Below are 22,190 nucleotides of genomic sequence, written 5' to 3'. Positions count from 1 at the left end.
TGTATTCACTTGTTCTATTATTGTTCCCCCTTTTCTCCTCTCCTATAAGTTGTGAAGCTACTGACTGCGTTTTAAGTAAGCCTGACAGTGGAACATATGCTAGGATCCCAGAGCATGACTGTGCAAAGGATACATGTGATCTTGGATCTTCTTTTGCCACCAGTTGAGAAGTGTCATAGTCTGTTGCTTATCAAGAGGGCAGCAGTCAGACCTTCACCCACAGATACAGTGGGCAGTATCTTGCCCAGCTAGCAGGCTAAATAAAGAAAATGGGTTTACCTGAGGAAAAATTAGTTCTAGTGCTGTGAGAGGTGGAAATCCTGAGAACATGGCAATGGGCTGAGGATTTGGCAATTTAGCTGTATACATAACCAAATTATAGGAGTCATGCTTTACTAGTTCTGTTTTGTTCAAATCCAGTCATTTAGTTCCTCCCATTTTATAATGGAATCAATGAACACCTGATCTTTTGGAAATAAGTAAAATTTCAAAGCCAGTAAAATAATAATAATGATGATAATAAAAAGGAAATGTTATTTCTCATGAGTTGATGCATTGCCCAGCATAATAGCAGCACAGGCCTATTTCAGGGTGCTTGCATAAAATAAGTATATGATTGCTAAGACTGGTAATAGGAGCATAATTTGCTATTTGGATGGCACAGGTAGTATTTTTTCCCTTTGCCATTTGGTACATTTTGTTGAAGTATCACATGATTACTTGCTGGTTAGAAGTCCTCAAAAAATCAGATTGAAAGTCATTTTCTTGATAAGTTAACTATATTAGGTGCTTTTTATGCTTTCCTGTACATAGGTAGAAGCTTCTTAAAAAGTAATTATGCGCTTAATTGGTGCATTAAAATTGAAGTTGCCACGTTTGTATTGAAACTGGGGACTGTGCTGGGATGTATCATTTATACTTTATGATATCAAATGTAATTATTATGCTTTTCTGCTGCCTACATTAAAAGTTGTGGAATTTGCAAGAAGAATCATGATCAACACCTACTGCTGCTGTGTGATACTTGTAAACTCCATTATCATCTTGGTTGCCTGGATCCACCTCTTACAAGAATGCCAAGGAAAACCAAGAACAGTTACTGGTAAGAATGCAGTTGATGATAGTTTTGTTATCTCTGTACTTAAAGTAGGACATAAATGTGAATATATTTGCAGTTCCTATTTGCAAATCTATTTATATATATAGACATTGCTATAATGCAGTTCGAACTGAGTCATTTTATTTTCACGTTATTAGCAGTCATATTTCAAGGTAAAAAAAAGTTGTAAAGATTTTTCTCATTACTAGCCACTGGAGAAACAGATTTTAGCTTTAATTTTCTTAGGTTTTGAATTCATTTGTGATTATTAATGCTGCTATATAGTAATGGTAGAAAACTATAGGCTGCTTTCAGGAAATAAAAGACTTGGTCTTCCGTTTATCTTAGGATGCAGATATGCAATTCTCCGTTCAGATCTTTGAGATAATACCCGTAAAAAATACCACTTGTAAGTAGTAGATCAGTTTATTGCAATATGGGGAATCGGCTGGGTTTACTTCTGTCTTATGACTCAAATCTGCAATGTCAGTAGCGTATGTATAACTGTCCTTGCTGCAGTTACATTTCTATGAACTAAAAATTTTATTTTGTGCCAGTGGAGCAGAACATAAGCTAAGTAGTACAATAGAGAACTGGTAACACGGTAGAGGTGCTGATTTCCAAACTACAATGAAACTAGTGTGTTGCTGTATTGTGTTATCATTCTTTATGTTTCTAAACTGCTCTGAAAGCAGTTATTTAGAAACAGTTTTTGTTTGGCAAGAAGTTCGTGTACAGCATCTCTAGGAATCACCATCATCTTGTCTGAACATTAATGTAACAAATCAGAATGGTATAAGAATTAATTCTAAAATGCAGTAAAACCTTTTTTTATCAGGAAAACTTCTATATTTTTCTTTGTAAGTTTTTTTTTATTTATTTTATTTTAAACTTCCATAAAACATTTACTTAAGTCATCTTTCTGTGTAGTTTTACTGATTGTGAGCAGGGCAAGATGGCAGGTACATGAAACGGGAGGTCTGTCATTTTATTATATTTTAACATAACAAAAGCTGGATTTACCCAAATAAATTTTAAATTATAAAGGAAATCTCAATAGAGATCACAATCACTAATACTTTTCTGAATTTAATTTTCCTTTAATGACTTAGTGTGGTCTGTGATTTTGGACTTTTCATTATTTAAAGGGAATTCTGAGCTCTTTGGTTAAATTTGTGACATGGAGACATTTTTTTAAACCCTTTTTTAGGAGCTTCTGAGTTTGCCAGGAGGTTCTTGATTTTTTTTTTTTCCTTTTTCCATTTTTTTTTTTTTTTTTTTTGTTCTGCCTTTTAACCAAGTTGAAAAGGTTCACAAAAAGCTATCAGTCCAAAAGATGTTAAGACTACAATTCTCAGTAGGTGTTAAAGCCAGAATAGGTCAGGTTAGGTAGTAAAACTCTTTCTTTTCAAAGCTGTAACTTATCTTTGTTACGAATTTCATGCTTCAGTTATACCTCAGATCACAAACTTGACTTTTACTTTTAATTAGCTGAAGCATATTCTGAAATGTGAGATTATAGCAGTCAAATTGGGCTGTATTGATTGCATTCTTTTCATCATTGAGCATGCCTTTATACATTCTTTTCAGGATCAGTAGAGAGCATATAGAATGGTCCCTTAATCCGAGTTTGATTTCAGCAGGTTTCCCCCCCCCCCCCCCCGCTGTTTTGAATACAATTTTAATCTTTTGATTAACCTGTGAAGAAAAGTGCAGGTTTTTTTTTTTTTTATATGGTGCCTGTGTACTTTTCAGATATTTGTATAGGATATAATGTGAACTTATGCAAAAAAGATAAAGTGTGAAAATGGGTATAGTGGGAAATGCCTCGAAATGTTAGGCAGGTTGAAGGACTTTGAATACAGTGGTTAAAAGTTTTGCCTTTAGTCATCTTTTAAAATAGTATGCAGGAAGCAGTTAAAAATAAATGTTTGTTAATTTTTACTTTCTATTTTATTATCACTGATAATGATTTACTCACAGTTGCTAACTTGAACCTTTGCAAAAATTTTGATGGTTAGAGTCATATACTTGATCAATACATATTTATTTAAACATAAGGTAGTTTAGTTAAACATTAGGTAGCATGAATTTATTTCATAGGCTTCATAGTTTATACTGTGTTTGACCATGTCAAATGATGCAGCTTATATGTATGATGCCACATAACCTTATTGGTTATTTACTCTTTTTGTCCATTTCATACTCGGCATTTAATAGAAATGTAATTTACAGTATACAGAAAAGGATTTTGAAATTGTTTAACTAAATCCACTATTACATGTAATGGTAAGGGGAAAAGAAAATATATCTTTTTTATAATTAAAACCTAATTTGTTAAAGCACAAATTGTAATTAGTTATCTGAATGTTTCTAAACATTCAAAGGAGGTAATAATTTTAGTCTTCATGAAATCCTAGTAGGAGTTTAGACCTAGTGAGCACCAGTGTCTCACAGCTTATTAGAAATGGGTTTCAAGCATTTAATACCAAGAATTTTCCCTGTTCAGGGACCTGACAGTTTTCTCCAAGGTAACATTTATACATATGGAATATTTTAGAAAGAAATTTTTTGTAACATACTAAGTTCAAAGTCTGCCCTCATTTCAGATGGATTTATTTTGAGAGGAAGAGCATAACAACTATTTTGCATAATAAAACATGAAAGCATTAATTTCTGTCTGTTTTGATGTGGTGCCTTCAAAGTAGACCAGCAACTCTAATCATAAAATAAAATGGTGTGGCATACTTCTATTTAAAAATTTGGAAATTTTTCATTTCTTAGAAAACCTGTTGATTAAACACTAGAATATTATTTTGATTCACATTATCATAAAATTAAGTCGTCTTGTTCTGACAGCTGTGTACTCTTACACTCCTGCCTATTCTGGATGGACTGGGATCTGTGTACTTTCCTGATAGAGAATGATCTGAACTGATACATAAAAATGCACAAGTGTTGCCAGACAATACAATGAATCAAAGTCTGGTTATAAAGTATCAACATTTTCAGTAAGAAAATACAACACAGACTAGCTCTGTTGAAATGAGATTGGTGAAAAACAGTGATGATTGCAAGTAACATAAAAAATGCTGGAGATGGAGATGAACCAAACAAGGATTAGTGATCAAATCAGGCTCGGTGGGTTTTAATTTTGTTCTGGAAGGCTAGGTTATTTTAGTGGTAACTTTGCGGTAGGGGGTATTGGCTGTAGTACAGAGTGAGCTGTGGAGTTCATGACCAGTAGACCCATGAACACAAGATATATGTCAGTATCTGGACATTCATTCATATTCCTGACCCTGTTCATTCAGTATTGATCTAGCACATCTTGATTGTTTTTGCATCCTAATTCATTGAATGATGATACAAAGTTCTTAATTTTTATACACGTGTGAGTGCAGTATAATGTTGTGTATAACATCACTTCTTATGTGTTTGTCACTTGTCTTAATTAGGTTGTTGCAAACAGCAAATTTTCCGTACCTTGACTGTCTGAAAAATGCTCTTTGAAGCTCTTGGATGAACCATTTTTGGTTCATATACACTGTCTTTTATCTCCAGAATAAGAGCAGTCTTCCTTTTTCCACTTCCAGTACGTCATTCAACATGTGTGATCTATGCAAATTCCAGATCATAGGTGTCGTCTGAAAACTATAATCCATGTTTCTGAAGTTCATAGTGCTTTATTTCTTTGTAAACAGTGCAGGAAGTGATTTATCACAGAGGTTGTCTGAGATCTGTTGCCTCCTAATTAAAACCAACTCAAACTCTAATACAGTTTTCATTTTTATATACTGAGGGCAGGACTGTTTTCTGGAAGCACTGTAGTGGTGTTCACTTAGCACAGAAGACTTAAATTGGCTCCTTTCACAGTAAGCAGCGTGCACAAGGTGCTGGTTTCTTCTAAATCTTCTTCCGGCCTAATGCCCAGTTGTGATTATAAGAATGACTTTCTTGTTCAGACTGCGTCCTTTGTATTTTCATCACATAAGGCGTTCTGAAACTATGTATCATAACACAGCTAAGGCAGTCTTAATTCGTCTATAAAGTGATATTGGAGTAAAAGCTCAATTTTTCCTAATTTTTGTAGTGTTACCTTTTCAATAAAATATTTTCATATGATTTTATCTGTTTTTTTCATATAGCAAAGATGTTATTTGCTTTGTCATTAAAATTTCAAAAATGAAAACAGATTTGTGTTACGTTTACCAGTATGTTGTTGGCTTTGAGCCCTGTTTGTGAGTTTTTCAAATTGCTGACCTTTCATTTATAAAGGAATTGTGTTCAGTGTTTCCTCAGCTTTTCTCATTATCATTTCACAAATTTCCAAGTGCCAGGCCCATCAGTTAAAGTGCATTTAGATTTCTTTTTTTTTTGTGTGTAAACCTAGAGGATAAGGAAACATCATAATGTTACTGTTTTAACTAAATTTTGGGGGAAGTAACAGGGTTTTCTTTCTACGTTTTTTGTTGCCACCCTACTAAAAAGCACCCCATCTCCAAATTGTCCCTCCATCCTTGTTTTCTCAGGGTTGTAGATACTCACATTTTCACACTGTAAAATTCCAGGCATCATTCTGTTAATTTCTGGAGCTTTTTATATACAGAAAGAACAATTTGGTCCTTGAGTGCTTTCTAAAGTGCCATTGTAGGTTCACACATATTTTGGAGCTGCCTGTGCTCAAGAATTTATCCACCACCAGGCAGCACAGAAACATTTGCATTGTGCAGTTACAAAAAAAACAGTTTCAGTGTTAGCCTGGACCATTAATAATTTTTGAAAATCGATAATGTATGTTCCTTGTCACTTGCTATTCTTGTCATTTCCTAGTGAGTTGAAAACATCCATTTGTTTTGTGAGATGGGAAGGTATCTGGTACCATTGATTCTTGTATCAGGTCAGATTGAAAACACAACAAAACTGTGCATGCAACTGCTTTTCTTCTGTAGGTAGTTGGTGCTTTATCAAAGACTTTCTGTATGATTAAAAGGTTTCAAATAATGACTGAGATTTCTTGATGGATCAAGCATTTCCAGTAATTTTTAGTAATAGGCATATTTTAGCAGTAGGCGTATCATTGCCTATAGCTGGTTTTCTCTAAATATAGATAAGTCAAATCCAGACTAAAAGCAAAACAAAACCTTTGTACAGAAGTTGAATCTTTGGCTCCATTTCTTCTGTTATTTTGCATGTGCTGAATGGCAATACTTGCTAATTTAGAGGCAGTAGAAGACTGTTGGAGTAGTTGGAAAGGTGACCTGTTGTCATAGGTTCTCTATTCACTGACTGTCCTTGAAGAGGTGAAATTAAATGAGCATGACTTTAGCATAGCCAAAAGGAAGGGGAGTCATATGACTGCTTTCTATGAATATATTAGGATTAAACAGCGGAATGGGAAGAGAGTTCTTTAAAATCAAGAACCATGTTGAAATAAACCATAATAGGAGCTGAAAGTTAGGAGATTGTTTCCAAGTCAGAGGCGTGTGTGTCTGTAATAGCTTTTCTGTGGGCCCTATGGGAGCTAACAGCCAAAGCACTTTATAGTTGAAGCTTGACTGCTTTGTAATAGGGTTGATAAGATGTGGTTGCCTGTAATAGTAGAGGCTATTCCAATAAATCAAGAGGTTGCTTGTAAGTTCATGTTTATAACTTAGCTTTTTTTCCTTCACCTTCAGTGTATATGTGAAGTTTTGTTCTGTGATTCATAACCTGTCCCTCCCCTCCCCCGTACTATGATTTTTGCAGCTCTCTTGTTGTAGCTTTAGCTTTTTTTCTAATTTGGATTGCTGAGACACTTGCACCACCTGTTTCAGAACAAGCTCGGTCATAACAATGAAATTTCAAGAACTTGCATGCAGTACCTCATCTGTTGGTAGAGATGTTTCTGTCATCTTTGCTAACATCAAAGTTAAAATACATTATTTATGTTTAAATAGGGTCTTAATGAAACTCAGGTACTTTACGTGTCTGCATAGTAATTTTCTGTACAACTGTCTGAACTTAGGTAGCAGAAAAACAATATATTTCCCTTTTAAATAGCATAGAGCTAAAGAACATGAATTATTTAATCTAAAGCTTCTCTCTCCTGCCGCATCATTGAAGAACCTTTCTCCATAAAATCTTACAATAATAGTAGTTTGGTCTGTGTACTTTTGTTTATTTATTGAAGTGCTTTGTATATATGCAGATGAAGTTACTTTGTGTGTGTAGATGCACACAAATTTATGTAAACATATAAGAAGTAGCATTTTGTAACAGTGATTATATCTTGTATTTTTCTATTGATTTTCCGTGCTGGTGTCCTGAAGAGGCCTAGAAATGTTAACAGGTACTGTAGCCACAGCAAACAGAGATTTGTAAAGAGGAGGAAGAATATAGAGTATTACACACTTGTATGCTGGCCAGAGACTGTTTGCAGAGTACAAAAAACCGCATGAACTGACTTCCTTGTGTTTTGACTACTACTAAAGTCTCCATACTTACATGAGGGAGGGGAGACACTGTTATCTTTTGTGCAAAGTACTTCTGTTTTTCTGGACCAGCAAATACTGTTAGCACTAGCATGTGTCCTATGTCCTGTGGTCTCAAGTGCTTTAGAGGTAAGAAGTGGTTAATCTTCATGACATTATAATGTAGCCACAATTACCTTAATTTTGCATACAGAAAAACCAAGTGGGAAAAGTGTTGATTTAACCGTGGTTACACTGGTAATTTGCCCAATCCAAGATTAGATTGGCCCCATATCCTCTATTTTTGCTTGGCAGCTACTGCTCTTCGTCTAGGTGACCATAATGACTGCTGTTGTCTTCTGGTACAGTCCGGACAGATCTGAGATTATACTGCTTGTATTACTTTGAAAGAATTAGAAAACACAGAAAGTTGATGGAGTTCATATTGTGTTATTTTAGTATGTGTATCCCTGTTAATGCAGTAAATAGCAGAACACAATGTTGATTCCATACTTTCTTGAATTGGAAATGTAATGTGAGAAGGAATTAAAAAATTGGCAGTTCTCGGTGGATATAATTTTTAAAGTTTTCATTAACATATTTTAGTTACCATCTGCATTTTTATTTAACATTCACGTTTATGACTTTGCATAAGATGTTTTTTTTTTCCTGCAAATAAGGACAGAACTTGATGAATTCCATCTTGGTAATTCTGTCATGGAGCTTGTTTTTAGTATCTGTTCACTTTTGAAGTTCTGATTGTGCTTTTGTACTTTTTCAGAAACTCGGTAGGCCTGTTCTTCAATTCAGTGTTCAAAGTTTGCTTAATAGGTGTCTCCAGCTTCTGTATCTTTGTGTCTTTTTTTTTTTTTTTCAGATTTAACCCTACTCCCTTAGAAAATATATAATAAAACTGGTTTTTGTAGCAGACATATCTTCTAAATCACTAGCACTAGAGTGCGCTCATCAGAATGAATTCAGGAGTGTGTAATGGTCAAGATTAAATTGCAGCAGCAGTGACAGTAATGAATATATTTGAGCGACGTCTTTAGGTGTCCATTGGGATTCTTAACTTTTGAATTTATTTTAAGCCAAAACACTTCAATATGTTTCTTTTTCTGCTTTTATGACTGCAGTTTTAAATAGGAAATCTTCCACTTTTCAGGCAGTGCTCAGAGTGTGACCAGGCAGGTAGCAGTGACATGGAGGCAGATATCGCCATGGAAACCTTACCAGATGGGACCAAAAGATCAAGGAGGCAGATTAAAGAACCAGTGAAATTTGTTCCTCAGGATGTGCCACCAGAACCGAAGAAAATCCCAATCAGAAACACGGTAAATGATGGTTGAGTTGTTTTTTTGCAGCTCATATTCATAATAATGTTGTCTTAAGATGACTTACAATTTAGACTTTTTTTAATTCCCTTTCTTTTGTTTAATGATTTATTACTTGTGTTAAGTGTATAGTTTTGCTAAAGTAAAAAGCTGGGAAATGTGGTACTGAACTGAAGCTTTTCCCTTCTTTTCCTTTTACCTGGGTCACAAAGTCCTCTCAATTGCAGAAAAAGAAAATTCAGTTTGTACTTAAGCTTAGCCTTTACAGCTGTTCTTCACCATAGTAGTAAGGACACTTTGTTCTTGTATGCTGAGATATAAATATATCAAATCGCCCGTTAACAGCTGTAAAGTAATCAGTCATTTCCTTATGTACAGGCAACCTACTGACAGACTGCACATTTTGTGAGTGTCACAAGACCCTTTTATTTCTATTTGTTTGTTTAACTTCCTTATCTTATTGTATGTTTTCTCAAATTTTCCTGGTGGATAGTTTTCAGAGAACAGAAGCTTTCATTTGCTGATGAAATATTTAGCATCTTCATTTAATTGTAGAATTTTTTTATTAATCATTGTGTTCTAATCCCTATAGTTTTGCTCTCCTACTTGCTCATTTTGATGTGTCATGTGTCATGTCACCTATGAAATGTACATTAAGGTATCAAGGGCTTTTAGGTCCAGTTTAGGGAATGAGCAGTGTTCCCATGACCCTTTGAACATGAGTAGTAATTGTGTATAAACTGATGGTTTATCTTTCAATATATTTCTTGGTATTTGGAAATGCCTAAAACCTTCTCACATTAGGCTAGACATGCTTTTTCTCTCATGCAGAACAACTTTATTTTCTTTGCAGAGCTTTCCAGACTTTTTATCCTTGTACTAGCAGATACCATACTTATCTGAGTAGACTAAGATTAACCAAGTATTTTCCTGACCTAACCTTAAATGTTTGGTTTTGTTACATTTCAATATATTTTAACTGTTTGGGCCACAGCTTTGATTTACCTAGTGGCTTCCTTTTCCTGGTCTGTTGCTAAGAAGAACTCAAGTGACTCAAGCCAAACTGATTAATTTAGTTCAAATTACTAGGTTTGCAAAGTTTTGTGAATAATTGAGAACCTCTGTGTAGTGGAGAAAAGTTTTTTCCTTTCGTCTTGTCAGTGAGGGAAAGTTCCTTTCTTTCCAGTATGTAAGAGCACGTAGGTTCTTAAAGCTGTCTGGGTAGGTTGCACCAACTGTTGGCATATTGTTATTCACACAGACAGAAGAATCTAGTGTTCCTGCTTACTGAACCTTTTGCATTTCTCCCCATTTAATTCTTTGTCTCCTCTCTTCCTGTACTAAGGTAGTAGTATGAAGGATGGGGATTCATGATCTTGGGATTTAAGAGAACTAGAAGTATTACAGGAAAGACATATAGTAGTAGTAGACAAAAGAGTGATATAAGGCATTGTACAGAAATCCATAGGAAAATATGTTTGTTTTGTTCTAAGGCCCATGTAATAACTGCTAGGCTGCTTCTGTGCTAAATGGAGGGAGGTCTGATTGCACTGAAGTGTTCCCCTCATGCAGTGACACTGTGATGTGCTACACTAATTCTGTGTTGGTGATTCGGCACCTTGTGTTTTAAAGAGTATTTCTACACACATTGTGGTATGTAATATAAATACTATATTTATTTTGAGTGGAGTAGTATGTTGGCATGGTTTAGCATTACACTGGGGAAAAAATTACTGCTACCAGTCTTAAGAAAGACTTTGTTCCTCTCCTTGAGTTTTTAGGCTTAGTTCTCGTCAGTGTTTTTTTTGCTTTTTACAACATGCAGACTTTCAGAGTAACATCTTTGCAGCCCTGAGAGCAGAGCTTCTCTGTCAGAGTTATTATTCCCACTTTCACAGCTTCCCCATGGCTGACAGATTGTTGGGTTGTTTGTTTTTTTTTTTGTTTTGTTTTCTGTTGTGTGGTTTTTTGGTGTTTTGTTTTTTGGTTGTTTTTTTTTTTTTTTCAAATTCCTGTCTTCTACTTAACTATGAAGACACCTGCTGGATTTCTTTCTCTGAACAATGCTGAATTCCTTTATTTCAACTCTTTCATGCTCTTGGGGCATTTAGGCTGTATGACAATATTAAGATAGCACACCTCTGAAGACTTACCAGATACTTCCTGGCAGTATGGGATTCCCCCTCACCTTTGTTATGAACCCTGAAAGTTGGTGTTAGTTTTTGTTACATGTTTGTTTTGGTTTGCCTTCTTTATAAAGAGAATACTTTTAAATTTCTTAGGTCTGGGGCTCTCTGAATATTTGAGAGGAAAAGACCTGACCTTTGAAAAACTTCTCATATGAAGTAGAGTCTGACTCAACTATGTGGTGCTTTTCAACAGATTATTTGTTCTGTGCTTTGTGTCCTCACTGCTCAAATACTTCTAAATAGTTTAGGGAATTAAAAATGAAAAATTTGAAAATATATATATAAATATATAAAATATATTTAATATATAAAGAGATAATTTATATAAATTCTAATAGTATTTTTATATAAATATATATAAAATATATATAAAGTATATACTTCATAGTCTTCTCAGAGTACTTTGTATCTCTGGGCATGTTTTATACAGTCTAGTTTGTGTGAGCAGCCTTGCTAACAGTTATAATCAACAAGTGCAATTATAAGGCTGAATTGTGTGTCTGTTGCTCTTAAGGGATTTCCATTTGTTTTTCATACAATTATCTTGAATTGATATAATTGAGAGAATGTTTTTTTGTGACACACCTTAAGAGAATAGAAGGTGTCTTACATTTTTGGATTTCGTTGTTATGGTTTGTCATTACTTTGTTGACAGAAATTGTGTGTAAGCCCCAATATTTTTATAAAGTTGCATTAGGTGTTATACTGATGAAAAAAATAGCTGGAATTTGTAAGAAATTTTATACAAATGTATAGGATTAAGCTTATATGCTAACTATATATATATATATATATATATATATGCAAAAAAAGTTAAATTGTATTTTCAGACTTGATATTTTTTTATCAGCTTGTCCTTCAGCTCCTGTTTGGTAACACTGATTCCAGAGATGATAAAGGTACCTCCTTTAATGAAGAAAATGCTTTTTCCTTATGCAGAGTATTTTTTTTTTCTAATTCCTGTCTCCTTGTACAATGAAGAGTTAAAGACTCTTTTAAAAGTATTCATAATTTTACCGTTACTTCTCATCCAATTTAAGGTTGTGTACCTAAGTCCTGCAGAATTGTATATTTTATTATTCTTCAAAGCTGCTGAATTCATTGATGATGTGGATTTTCTCTTCAGGGTTAAATATTTTTTCAAGAAAATTGTGGGTTTTTTTTTTCCTTCTTTAAATGTAACCTTAGAATTTGTTTTGCATTACTGCAAAAAAAAAATGATATCTAATTTTAACTTACGCAACGTGTACTGTTTCTCTCTTTCTTTTCCCTTATGAACTTAACAGTTTTTTCCAGGTTTTTCTTGTCTTAAGTCTCTTAAGTATATAGCCTTTTATCTGTGTCAGGATAGTTTTAGCAGAGATTCAGAGTAGGATGCTCTGCATTATTTTGCATGAGGTACCTTTTCTTCATACCTTCAATTCTGCTTGTGCAAAAAGCACGGATCATCATTAATTAATGGCTGGGAAGGACTGTGAGGTATATTTATATTCCAACTCATTGAGAGGAAGGTGAGACTGTTTAATGAAAACACAAGTTTTCTCTTGAGACTGTGTTGCTCAGATCTTAATTCAGCCTAATGTCACATCAGAACAATGATAGCCAGCGACCTGTGGCAACTGGAGTACCCAAGTGTTCACAGCTTTTGCGTGGTGTTAGAGACTCGGCTTCCTTCTGTAATTTGGAAGTGTGAGAGAAGTGAGACTAAAGCAGGTTATTCAGTCAGGACGCTGCTTCTCCCTTACATTTATCTACATAAATTGTGTGTCAAGGCATTATTTTGCATCCTAATGCTGTATAGGTTTTCAGAATTACCTTGTGAGTGCTCTGTAGTATGTCCATCCCCTTAGCTTTCAAAAACGTCAGAGGATATTTATATGAAGATCAGCCCTTTCAAAGAAAAAAGGAAGACAGAGTCCAGCCATTTGGATTGCATTGTTTTGGAGAGAACACCTGTCATATTGTATATAAAAAATATAACTAAAATTTACAGGAAGACCTTTCTGATTTTAAACTTCCAAAGACAGGCCATGTTAGAGAATATACCAAAGTGCACAAGCATAGATTTAAACATGGCAGAATTATACTCTGAGTCAATGTCTATACAAATTATAAATAAATGTAAATAGACAAGGCATTAGCCTTTAAACTTGAGCCTCTTGTATAAGGACTGTATTTGTGGGCAGAGTTTAATTCATCATTTATGCTTATACACTTTAAGCAATGCATAACTCCTTAAACTAGCTTTATTGAAAATCTCTGATCTTTATAATTCCAATTTCATACTTGTATAAGCTTCACAAATTATTTCTGCCTCTAGTTGACTTCATAGAAATTAATAGCTAATAGAAATCAATAGCTGATCTGCATAAACCAGAAGTCTGTAAACATATTTCCTTAAAATCTGAAAACGTTTTTAAACATCTTTGCAGAACTGTACGGTTTTTCATATTGGATATTTTTATTATAAAGATTAAGTGTACAATGGTTTGTTTATTTGGAAAAAATCTCTAAAGAGATATGGATAGTGCTGTAGAGCAGTAAGTTGAGTGTTTAATGTGTTTCGTCTGCTCAACTATGTATGTTCAGTTTTTCAGAGATGATCCATGTATACAAAACCAGCTTTTAACAAATTGCCAACTTTTATTCTTGAATAAAAACGAATACACAGGTTTTGCTAAAATAATTTTGTTAGTCTGATGTTATATTTTTGCAAAATAAGTGTTCCGCTTTTATCCCTTGAAAAAAAAATCAAGTATATTTCAGTGACTTGACTTTAAAAGTCCTTGAAGTATGTTTTACCTACTGTACGTGCTGTCTGGAAGCATAGTGGAGTTTCTGTGAGAAATGTCACATACATGCGCATCTTCCTGAGCCATATTGCTCAGCTGTAAGAGGTGGTAGGGAATGCTTTCTCCTGTAATTCTGTTGTATCTGTTGAAGTAAAGTACTGTTTGTGTTGTTTGAATGGTCCATCCTCCAACAAATGCTGTCACATGCTGGTACTCTTATTATGCCATGTTTTCTTTTGTTTGGAAATTCCATTTCTGGTTCCTTTTTACTGAGTAGGAAAGTATCTACCTTGTGTTGTAAAGGTGAAAAAGGCTTTTTTGTAAAGGCGTTTTGGGAACTGAATGGTGTGTTGAGGGATTTAAATAAAACCTTCTGATCTTTCAATATCAGACTTATTTTCGTTATCTAAAACCTGAAAACCTAATAGCTTTTTTCTGTAATTGCATTGTGTACAGTCCAAATAAACAGTAATTTTTCTGTTTAGCAGTAAAAAGTCTGTGTTTGGGGGAAGAAGTTATTAGCCAACACTATGCTGTTCATTCTTCGGAACATGGAAGAAAACAATTCTGTGCCGGAGGGGCTGTAGTCTAAGTAGATTAGTTTTTAAAAAATAATGATAAAAGAAAAATACTGACAAAGCACCTACAAAGTGTTTTTAGTGCAGGGAGTGGTTGTGTATACTGCTTTTGTTTTACAAATAAATACTTATTTAGAATAGATGACCATTTCTTGCTTTTGTTTCAGATAGGAAAAGATAGCAAAGGGGGTGATGTATTTTTTTTTCTTACCAAGTATATTAAAAGATAAACAGGATTCTTATCTTGTATTTAACTGAAGCATTTCCACCAAAGTGGTTTCCAGACATCTATTGTGTAACTTAATTATGTGATGTCATTGATACAAGTTTTGAATAACAGATGGCTGCAGGAGGAAAACATAACAGCAATTCCAATTTGAATGTAAGTATCACTGCTTCATAAAAACATAAATAATTTTAAAGCACTTTATGTATATTTATCAGTCGTCATTTTAGTTAACATCGTCAATGATTTATGAACTCATTTAAATAGGACTTCTAAATAAGTACCTGAAAGACCTTTCAAATCAGTGATCTGATAGTAGGGTGTTTGACTTACTCAACTTTAAAGAAATTGCTGTCAGCTGAACATGACTGCTGTAGAAAAAATCAATCAGGAGTTACACAGCTTTCTGAAATGTAATGTTATCATTATAAAGAACATTATAAAATACCTGGGTTTTTTGCTTCATCACTGAATGTAAAAGCTTAGCTGAGTCTGTAATGTGTCAGTACAGACATAAAAACTAAATCAATCAGCTTGCCAAATACATGGATGCGTGATAGTATAGGACTCGTTTGGCTTGAGGTCAAATTTAGAAAGCAGGGAAGTAGGATACATTCATACAGCTTTTCCACAGTGCTCGAAGCTGATGAAGTATATCAGAGCTTTGCGGTTTTTTTTTGTTTCTTTTTGTTTGTTTGTGGATCATTTTGTTTGTTTGATTTCTTTTTTAAGAAAGTGGAAGAAAACCCATAGATGAAAGGTCACTTCTTTTTGATGTAGCAAAGGCGTGAAGAGATGGACATGTTACAAATGGTATTCTGATGGCATAAATGTCAATACATAAGTTAACTAATGTGTCTATCTCTTCTGCAAATAGTATATTAAGTTCAGTTTTCCAGAAGAGAATCACTTACTTTAGCCACATCTGCAGACTGACTTTTTCTGGCCTTGTTGCCCTCCTGCTTCTGTTTCAGTTCTCCAAATGTGTGTGCTTTGGAATAAATTAAGGGTAAAAAACCTAGATCCTGCCAGTTCTTGAATTCTGTTATATGCTTACAAGTCTCAGAAATGGTAGTTTCAAGTTAATTGCCACATTCAGTGGTAGTATACCTTGATGGCAGGAATGTTGCAAAATTTTTACTTTTCTAGAAAATAAAAGTATTCAAGAGAATGTGAATTAAGAAAAAGAAATAGGGGAAAATGCAGTTCTAATTAAGCTTCATGGTAGACTTGTTTCTCTTTATAATCATGTTTTGATTTACTGCTGTTTATTTGTCAGTTCCCTTTTTATTGCTGTCAGTTTTCCAGAAAATTAAATAATTATTTCAAAGGTATTTTGAATAGTATTGATATGTACCATTTAAGGTATTCACTTTGAACTGTATTGAGCAAGTGTGCCATCTGCTGTCTATGTTGCTGTCCTTACCTTCATTTAAAATAATTTTGTGCTTGTGTGGTGTGGTTGATAGAATATTTTTACCTGCCTTTTAATAAAGCAAAGGGAGTCAAAGGGGTTTTTCTGCAGCTGGCTTGATTGTAACTTTCCATTGGCAAAGGATTCTTGGAACATTGAACTCTTAATAAGGATTGGATGACATTATGGATTAAAAATTGCTATCTTTGAAAAACGGTCATAGTTTGTGTTTAACAGGGGAGAGAGATCACATTATCTGTGCAGTTTCAACGTGTTTTTTTGAAAAAAACTATTGAAAAATAGTTTGCTCTATGCATGCTTTTAATAGTTAGCACAGTGATTTCATTAGGTCACCTTTTGGTAGCAGTGGAAGTTTTCCCAATTCTGTTTTCTGAAAGTGTTCTTCTCTGCTTATGTTTCATATCAGAGTCATGTAGTAATTAAATGACATGACCTCTTTCTTTGGAATGATTCTCAACAACAAGTACATGTTAAAGCCTTCAAGAGTGAGAGGGTTAAAAGTTTTTGGTATGTGTGGTATATATCAGTGAACAATTGTTTGATAAAAGGTAAAACTGTGGAAGTACATCATTAATATCAGTGTGTTAACTATAAAGGTGACATAAGATAATGAAAATGCCTGAAGAATTTAGATGGGAAACAGAATTAAAGCATGGTTGCAATCTCCTACTGGTCGTCTTCACTGTGTATTGTATATGTAACTATGTGTCTTTCTTTAGCAGTCAGTGTAGCTTCTGGTCGGTCAGAAATAAAAAGCAAATATGTTGTATTTTAGAGAATGAATTTGAGATTTATAGGTCTACAAAAATCAAAGCATCTGAAGTTCTTAATATTTGTCCCTTTAGTAATTACAACACAAATCATCATCCACAGACTTTTTATACATCAGTGAAATTATAGTACCAGTAGTTTTGTGGGTCAGGTATGTCTTTAGTAATTTAATCAATGTTTAAGTTTGAAATCTGCGACTAGTTTTAAATTAACTATATGAAATTCAGAAATGAAAATACACTTTCATAATAACATCATGTGCCCACAAACTCCAGGAGCACTTGGAGTACTGACTGAATTTCCTGTGCTCACCTTTATGAAGAAGGGTAATATTTGTTTCATGGTACCAATATTATTAGTGGTATCAGAAACTCAGTGAAGAAAAGCCCTTTATGTATGACGATATTGTTTCTGTGACATCCAAGAGGTATAGAAGCACCAGCATGATAAAGATCATCTTTCCTGTCTATTAGCAGAAGCAGTACACACTAACATCGTGAAACCCCTGAATTCACACAGACAAAATGGCATAAGCTGGTGTGCTGGGCCTCTTTGCTGCCTTTGTGTGCTTATGCAAACAATTAAAAAAAATACATTAACCAGTAAATGCATTAAGCAAAGGAGAAACTGGGAGCAGTGCATTCTATTTTGATGTTTGAAATACTGGCAGAGTTGCTATCGCTGTTTTAAATGACTCTTAGGTTCTGTTAAATATCTTTGTTCTCTAACCTCTTGGGCTTAAATTCACTTTCTCAAAGAGCTTTTTGAAATTGCCATGCACAATTCGCCACTGATTTTCTGCAAAATAGTGACTGAGTGGATCACATCCAGAACCATGCTAGTTTACTTTATGTGGAGTGGACTTGAGCCATTGCCACTGACCTCAGATGCTTTCAGTATTTCATATTCTTTTCCATTTCTTTGTAACACCGATAACTCCTGTTTATCTTTTTATGTACAAGAAGAAATGAAGTAGGTGACACTATAAATTCTTATCCTCCAGGAGCACTTCAGTGAACACTTAGTATTTAACAGGAGCATATACTTGTGACTCTTGGGAGTTGCCTCCTCACTTTTGGTCTGTTGAAGAGTTCTGGATCATGGCTGGTTTTCCTTTCCTTCCAGCTGAGAAAGCAAAACTGCTCTAAGGGAATGTTCTGCCTTCTCTTCCTGCCTTTGGGTGCACTGGTTTAAAGCATGCGTCTTCCAGAGGCGTAGCAATATGGTTTCGTCACAGCCATGGTGGTTTTGGGTCAGGTGGGCACCTATTCTGTTATGTTCTCCATTCTGCTTTCATATTTGGAGACTCATATGTCAACTTGTTGCATCTATGAGCAGTGGCAAACAGACTGTTTCCTTTGGGGCTTGGCTTTGCTGCTTTGTTTCCTTTACTGTTTTGTAAACAAAATTACCTGCTGTTTTGCAAAACCAGCCTATTCTCAGAATGTAGGATTCATCGCAGGCTTTGTTTGTCCTTTACAAATGTGTTTCATTTCTCTCATGTACGGAATTTCTTTTTCTGAGAGTATTCAAAATCATACAGTTAATGCATTAACTAATCCTTTTAATTTTACATGTTTTATATTGTTGTCCAGTTGTTACCGAATTGCTTATAAACAACTTGAATATGATAACTGAAGCCTTTACTTTTCAGTTTTACACGTCCAAAATGGAGACTCCCATTTCAGTCTTTCTTCTTCTTCCAACAACATCTTTAATTCCATTTTGGACTGGAGGTTTTTTTGTTTTTTTTTTTTAATGGTCTAATTTTTTGAAGTGTCTTGAGTACACTACTTCCTTCCGTGGATTGGAATCATGTTTTTCCCATACCTCTACTGATTTCTTGTCCATATGTATTCTAAAAATGTCACCCCTAATCACTCATGCATTTGATCCGCATCACATTGCATCATTTGTGCTTCATCATTATTCATTTCTTAGGTCAGTATTCTGGTTTTTAGCCATTTATGTCCTTATTCTTTTAAATCTCTAAGCTGATATGCAGGTTACATGCATCTTATACTGGATTAACATCTCTTTTTCTAAATAAGTTCTGAATATGAACAAGTTTGTCTCAGTTGTAATATTATCATTGGACATACACAATAACACTGTTCATTTAAGCTTTTCTTTTATAAGAAATCTGTTTATGGCAGGTATATGCAGCTCTAATGTTTTATGTTTATAATCTGATTCTGAGCCCACTAGTGATAGAAATTATTCAAAGCATTTTGAACAGTGAATACAATATGGTGAGGCAAACAGCAGTGAAAAATATCGGACAAAATAGTCCAGGCTTATCTGATTCTTTTTGGTGAACCTGTAAGGTAACTTCAGTGAGAACGTATATAAAGTCACATATGCCTTACTACTGGAAGGCTGTTGTTGAAAATCAGAGAATATTCAATGTTTTGTTGTGAATTTTACGATGTTATTTTCCATTGTGAATGCTGGCAATAGTGTAATGATTTTGTGAAGAAGTTAGCATTGCCAATATGTTGGAAGAAATATGTGTGACGATAGGTTTGGAAAAACATTAGTGTAAGATTTTGTTACTTTAAAAGCATAAAAGATTTACTACAAATGTGTATGTCAAAGATACTGGTTTTAATGTTTGTTTTCTAGCGATTGTTGAGCATGTTTGAAGGTTTAGAAATTTAATGGAAGCATAATGCAAGTATAATTTCATGTGATATTCCTTGTCATATACATCACGCTTTTTATGAAAACCAACATTTTCTTGACAAAGGTGACTAGATTATTTATGGATCTTGTGTTTCCACTTGCTGAAGTTAGACTATGATTCATTGCTTCTTAAAATGCAGTTATTAACTTGTATTCTTTTACACTTAGGGTAAAAAATGTTGTTGTTACCTTTTTTTCCAAATTGCATATCAGTTTTGAAGATGGCATTACTCTAAATGTACAAGGCATGCATTATTTTCTCTTCTTGCTTAAGCATGGAGGCAATGAGGACCATAACACTGCTGACATTGGCATGTACCTTTACATCTACTTCTTTTTAGTCTTTATACAGCTGCATTCAGCAATGCCTGTGTGGCTTAAAATTGTCAAAATTTATAAGTGTACTTAGGACTAATGCCAGAGATTGAAAGTAGTGAAATTGGCAGTTACAGTGCTGATGTCTGATCAAACCCTTTTTTGTCTGGTTTTAAATTACAGTGACCTTGGGCTGTGTAACATGCAGCTGTCATGTAGCCCATGTTACACGAATATCTCTAATACTACACTGATAAACTCAGTTACCTGTAATAAATCAGTACACTTAGGTATCTACTGTATGGCTTGTGGAAGGTAGAACGCCTCAGTTATATGACTGTATTATAGAATGTATAGTAAATATTGAGATGTATTAAATAGAAGCTTTTACAGATTTTTATAAATTGTCTTTAAGGAAATGTGGAAAAGAATCTTAATGGTAAAAGAGGCACAAGGTAGAATATTGTTTTCTGTTCTGTTACAGTCCTTTCTACTATAGAGTTAACTCTTACCTAAAAAGAAAAAAAACTTCCCAAACAGTATGCTATACACATGTGCAGGTCAAAATATGCATTAGTAGAAAGGTATAGCTACGTTGAAGTGATGGGTTTATTTACAGTTGAACTTTCTTTGACTATTAGAATATAGTTATATAAGGTAAACATATTTTAAATATTTAATTAAAATGGTTTAAAATAGAGACCAGCCTTAATTTGAAACTAGGATAAATCCCCTTCAAAGAGGACCCCAAACAGGAGAAACATGATATTCCTAGCTTCTTTGCAATTGAATTTATGGTTGCTTGTGATTTTAAACTCGCTTTTTTTCCCATCAGTTGGCTTTTACTTTTTCTGCAATGTACACCAGCTGCTTCAAAAAAAGTTTGAAGACATCATAAGTAGGCAGTGTTGTTTTAAGCATAAGACAAATGATTTTCTAATGTGATGATTTCCTCCAGAAAAACAAGCACTTAAAAGTTCATTTTGTTACTTATTTATTTTATTAGTGTCAATGTGTCAGACATTGTGGGTTAGTGGAACAGTCTCTGAGGCTTTTAATTTCCTTTTGCATCCCTTCTAATTTTCTTTCCTTGTTAAACAAGGAGGAGAGAGTTTGATATTGTCAGCTTGTGACAGTTACTTGACATATGCGGGTTATAATGCTGCTATTTGAGAGATAAAAGCATTGTGACTGAAACTGGACTCGCATGAGTTGAGTTTAGTTACATACAGCTGCTTGTAAACCTTTGGTGTTTACGGTTAGAGTCTATGGAAACCTCTTTTCCTCCTCACTGTTGATATTTAGACCTTTTGGCCAACTGTAATACTGAAATAATTTCCACTTTTTTATTGTGCATTCCATCAGTTGTGTACTAGTCATAAGTTAGTATATGCTACAGCTTTATGACCATCTGCCATATGCCCATTACACTAAGCTTCAGTTTGAAACCTTTAATTCTTGCTTACTCCTCAAAAGCTAGAAGAATTATTTTCTGCTTCTGTTTTAATGATTTTTTTTTTTTAATTTTGATTGCTTTTTTTTTAATCTGATCACTTGGCTTACAAAAAGAGCACTTCAAGTGCTCAAGGAATTTGCTGTAATATACTGTTCATATCAGTATTCAGATTATGAATTTCAGCATTGGGAAGTTTGTGCAAAGTTGGTAGGAGATTCGCAGTTCTGGTGGCAGTCTTCTTTAGGATAAAGCTTCACATGCTTAGGTCAACAAATGTATTTATATTTACTTATTAGTTAGGTCTGTAGGTTTATAACCAGGATCTGAAGCTGTTGTTCTGACATCGGTTATTATAATTGTCTTGCAGTGGTTCAGTAGTTAATGCTTTAAATTATTTCCTATGGTATGTTTTTGTTATTGTTATGAATAATAGATAAATAGCAAACCCATTATATTCCTATCCAATATTGAATTAAAATATATTTTTCTTCCAGAGAACTAGAGGACGGAAACGAAGCTTTGTGCCTGAAGAAGAAAAACCCGAGGTTGGAATATAGTGTTTTGTTTGTTTGTTTTTTTAACAGTTTCACAAAAAAATCAAACTTTGGACTGAAGTGTTATTTTCAGTGCTATAATTGAAATATTTGCTTTCCTTCCCTCCTTACCCCCCCCCCCCCCATTCCTTTCTTTTGCTTTCTGATATCACAGGAACGGATTCCCAGAGAAAGAAGACAACGACAGTCTGTTTTACAAAAGAAACCCAAGTCAGAGGATTTAAGGACTGAATGTGCTACCTGCAAAGGGACTGGAGACAATGAAAATCTAGTCAGGTAGGTTTGATGCTCTGACTTTAAGAAA

At 34.2% G+C, this 22,190-nt stretch overlaps 1 protein-coding gene across 6 annotated transcripts in view; it reads left to right on the top strand.

Annotated features, from left to right (window-relative positions):
• The window catches only part of PHF14 (PHD finger protein 14), a 162,135-nt gene that overhangs the window by 44,857 nt on the left and 95,088 nt on the right, over positions 1 to 22,190 (top strand). For all 6 annotated transcript variants that reach the window (XM_061469264.1, XM_061469263.1, XM_061469266.1 and 3 more), the window contains 4 exons: positions 963 to 1,102; positions 8,717 to 8,885; positions 21,827 to 21,877; positions 22,041 to 22,162. In XM_061469264.1, coding sequence (XP_061325248.1) covers positions 963 to 1,102; positions 8,717 to 8,885; positions 21,827 to 21,877; positions 22,041 to 22,162 — 482 coding nt within the window. The remainder of the gene's footprint in view (positions 1 to 962; positions 1,103 to 8,716; positions 8,886 to 21,826; positions 21,878 to 22,040; positions 22,163 to 22,190) is intronic.

This window comes from Pezoporus flaviventris, unplaced genomic scaffold (assembly GCF_033815535.1).
Source record: "Pezoporus flaviventris isolate CSIRO_AGI_PZ_B2104156 unplaced genomic scaffold, CSIRO_AGI_Pfla_v1 ptg000055l, whole genome shotgun sequence".
Taxonomy (NCBI): domain Eukaryota; kingdom Metazoa; phylum Chordata; class Aves; order Psittaciformes; family Psittacidae; genus Pezoporus; species Pezoporus flaviventris.
The sequence above is the reverse complement of the archived record's forward strand: the minus strand, read 5'-3'. Positions and strand labels throughout refer to the sequence as shown.